The sequence below is a fragment of the Notothenia coriiceps genome, unplaced genomic scaffold, assembly GCF_000735185.1.
Source record: "Notothenia coriiceps isolate Sejong01 unplaced genomic scaffold, NC01 NC01_scaffold00015007, whole genome shotgun sequence".
Lineage (NCBI taxonomy): Eukaryota > Metazoa > Chordata > Actinopteri > Perciformes > Nototheniidae > Notothenia > Notothenia coriiceps.
In genome coordinates, this window is record NW_011347708.1 from 1 (window position 1) to 4200 (window position 4200).

General features: G+C 40.8%; 1 protein-coding gene across 1 annotated transcript; it reads left to right on the forward strand.

Annotated features, from left to right (window-relative positions):
* Positions 1-749: 749 nt before the first annotated feature.
* On the forward strand, positions 750-4033 carry LOC104948750 (dipeptidase 1-like; the record flags this gene model as incomplete). Its single annotated transcript, XM_010774976.1, has 5 exons — positions 750-1134; positions 1385-1511; positions 2695-2827; positions 2910-3060; positions 3935-4033. Coding segments are annotated over exons 1-5 (632 nt in total), but the record flags the coding sequence as incomplete, so codon positions are not given.
* Positions 4034-4200: the final 167 nt, after the last annotated feature.

Sequence of the window (4200 nt, forward strand, 5' to 3'; positions counted from 1 at the left end):
TTGGTCCACAGCGCAAACGTATTAGTTTAAGACAAACCTCTACGAATAACGCTTCCAAGACCACTTCCTTTGGGCTTTGCTGATCCCTAGTGTTTTCCTTAGTTTCCATGTTTCCATGTTTGTGCGTGTGTGACTCAAAGTCCCTCTCCTGCAGGAAAGATGTTTATGTGCTCCAGACTGCTCTGCTGGTTCTGCTTAGTAGCTCTGGTATGATCCATGTGTCCATGAGCATGTGAGCATGCAGAGCACACAGCACACAGTGAAATTTGGCCTCTGCATTTAACCCATCCTAGTACCAGGAGTCCCTAGACTAGGAGCAGTGGGCAGCTATCGTACAGCGCCCAGGGAGCAATGGGAGTGGGGGGGGAAGGGGATTGTCCGGTGCCTTGCTCAAGGGCACCACGGCAGGGCAGGAGGTGAACTGGGACCTCTCCAAGTAGCAGTCCACACTCCATATTTAGGTCTGTTCGGGGACTTGAACCGGAGACCCTAGGGCTCACAGTCCAAGCCCCTACTGACTGCCATAGATTTAGTCCCTAATTTTGCTCTCAAAGTGCACCAGATTGATGCATTTAACTTCAACATTTAAAAAAAATGCTGCCGGACGTATGTATTGGTTAACAATTGTAAGATTGTAAGAGTTAATAAGCTACTGTGCTGCGTTTATGACTGCTGACGCTGTAATAAGAAACAGATTCAAAACAGAGGAGGAGCGATGAGCAGAGTTAATCTTCAGTGGTTCAATCGGACGGAAACAGACAGACAGCTGGGTGGATCATTTCAAGAATCTGTATAGTTTCAAACTAAAATCTAAAAGATTGGCAATTGGCAAAGCAGGAAAGAGATCTGTTTCAGCAGCAGGAGGTTAAATCACGATTGGTCAGAGGTTGCAGAAGGTTTAAGAAGTGGGATCTTGCGATTGAGCTAAAAGAGAACTAAAACGTTAGGGGGTTAGGGTTAGGGTTAAAGAAAAAAAGGGCAGATCGTTTAACAGTGTATTAAAGTTTAGGAAATGTTGTCCAAAGTTATCTCAGCTGCATATTTAATGCTGTGGATCAGCTCTTGTGCCGCGGCTGAGGATCCATACATGACCAGAGCTCTGCAGCTGATGTCTGAAACCCCACTCATTGACGGGTAAGAGGAAAAGTCTTTGAGTGAACGTTTCGTGTTATGATTTTCTCTATTGAGGTTATGTGCTGTTTGCCATATGAGCAAAAGCAGTAAACTATTTATGTTTGGTAGTAAAAACTCACTTCTGGAAGCAATTTCTAGTGGTGATCTGGGGAAACGGGCAGTACCTCCCTGCTGTGAAATCACAGTTTATGATGAAAGTCTTGGGAAAAGGCTTTTGAGGCTCTAACCCTTTGATTTCCTGATATTTCAGGCATAATGACCTGCCTTGGCAGCTTCGAATGCGATTCAACAACGAGCTCAACAAAGTGGATCTTAACACGCTGGATACAACCCACACCAACATCCCAAAGATCAAGGAGGGACGACTGGGAGCGCAAGTACGTACGGAACATATTACTGGGAAATCAAAGAAAACCATCCTGAAAAGTCATGTGATTCTTCGTCTGCTGAGACAAACATCCTGTCTTCCAAAAATCTTTAAAATTCAATCTAATGAAATATTTAACCACTTCATAAACACCTTTTGCCTTGTAAGTAACCGCATCCCCTCTCCTAACATATCTTTACTTTAACCAGCTACAACAAAACTGTATGCACATTACTGCATTAGTGGTACTTGTACAATAATATAGGTTATAATACGTTGTACAACCAATTAATAGGATGTGAAGACTTTCTCCACACATGCGGTTTGGTATCTTACTTTGACGGACTATATTAAGGAAGATCGGGTTGTGGCAAGACCGATCTACAAATGTTATTATCTCAGAGACATTGTACATCTTTGCGTAAATACATTCGCTCTTTCACAGCTTGCCAACCGCTTACACCGCTTAGTGTCACTGCAATCCATAGTCTCGTGTTACTATTCATAGAAACCACTGCATTAATGCATACATATTTTAAACAATGTGAAAAATAGCACAGATCCGTATTCGGGCGGTTGAGATATTTTGAAAAGGTGAGAAAGTCAGTGAATCCCTAACTGTTGTACCCTGGATGTGTATTTATCAGATTGAACATTCATCTCTGTTTTATTTTTGTGTTGAATCATGCTCTCATCATTATAAATTAAGCAAGATAATTGGATGAACCTCGCTCAGAATACAGAGAGAGATTTATCACTTATCAGTTTTTATTGACACCAGAAAAGATTATTAGGCAATGACCTTGAATAAACTACCTTTGAATATTATGCAAGCTGGAGCAGGACATTTATTTTTTGATAGCAACATATTGGTCAAAAACTTTAAAATGTTGAACACAGTTGTTTAAAACAAGCATAGCTATGACTCTTGTGTATCCCCTGGGCCTTATTTCCTGTGCTGTGTGCAAATGTTAAGGGCTCATTGTGTGTATCTTCATTTTAACAGCTTTATTGCAGCCATTTTGTAGGTGAGCTCACAACCCAGGTCATATAAATAAAACATACATAATAAATCATCAATAAAGCAATAAAAAAAGAGATATGATTCTAATTAGGAACTTACCGGGTCAATAACAATCCCCTGAATACAGGGCGTGTTGATAATTAATACATGATCTCTGTTCCTCTTACAGTTCTGGTCTGCATATGTTCCCTGTGAGAGTCAGTTCAAAGATGCTGTCAGACAAACACTGGAGCAGATAGACGTGGTTCACAGGATGTGTCAAAAATACCCAGAAACCTTCATGTTTGCCACCAGTAGCCATGGTGAGACTATAGTAATTCCAGAGACTGTTGCTTCCTCCACTCACACCTGTCTCTGAATCACACTCATGTTTGCTCTGCTCAGAAATCATGACGGCCTTCAGGATGAACAAGACAGCCAGTCTGATCGGGGTGGAGGGGGGTCACTCCCTGGACAGCAGTCTGGGAACCCTGCGCCTCATGTACCAGCTGGGGGTCCGCTACCTCACACTCACACACTCCTGCAACACACCCTGGTAAGAGCCAGCAACACACAGAACATTTACTCCTCGTAAACACAGTGCAAATTAACACAAGTGACCTTATATGTGACACTCATCCATCACGTGCATTTAATTACCTGTGTGTGTTGATCATTTCAGCTCAAAGGTTTTTATTTTGTTCAATTTAAAAGATTCTGAAAGCAATTTTGTTTCCATATGTAATGTTTTAATTTGCAAACTATGGGTAACTATTGTTGTCAAATACATGTAGTGGAGTAAATAGTACAATCTATCATGATATACTCAACTAAAGTAACTCAGATCTCTACCTTAAAAAAGGCACTTTGCACACATGCACATATTTTTATAGACACACTTAAACAACACCATAGACAAAGACATCGTCCACAGTCAATTCAGTCGTATCCTACTCGAGTAAAAGTGACCAAAAAAGGGCAGCTTAAACACACTGTCTAAGTATTCATCTATTTATTGGCTGGGCTTTCAGTGGAGCTCGATCATATCTTTTTCTGTTTTATAACTATCAGTTGTCATGGTCTGTTTAGTTGTGCTGAGGGGAGTTTGGGGGTTTCCTGCAGGCTTGTCCAGCCAGCAATATCAGATTATCTGGAAGTTCAGCACTGAAACACTTTGATCCCTTTAGGAGGCTAAATCTATGTAACTGTCGGGAGAAACCTTATGAACTATACCCAAAGGATTAGAAAACTGTCTGACACCTCCTAAAGTGAATCTATGTATTTTTTCACCTTCTTTTGTTTGTATGAGTTTGAAAAATATATATATTTTAATTTGTAATATCCTAACACTATCACATTTCAAAGTACACTATGTGACCTTTGAAGCACCAAATCTGCTGGGGAAGTCCTAACTGTTTTTTTCTCCTCAGGGCGGATAACTGGCTTGTCGACACTGGAGCGGATCCATCTGAACACAACGGCCTATCTGCATTTGGCAAGGTCAGCGAACCCCAGCGAAGCAGGGATGGGCAAATGATCCTTTAAAAGTGTAATAAGTTACGTTTTACTGGCTTAAATAATAGGAATTTCTTAACAGCTAACTCCTATTCATTACAAGCATCATAAAACACTTGTACCATGTGTAAAAGTCAAATGTCTGCACACTCATGATAGAAATACTATAATTCCTTATATA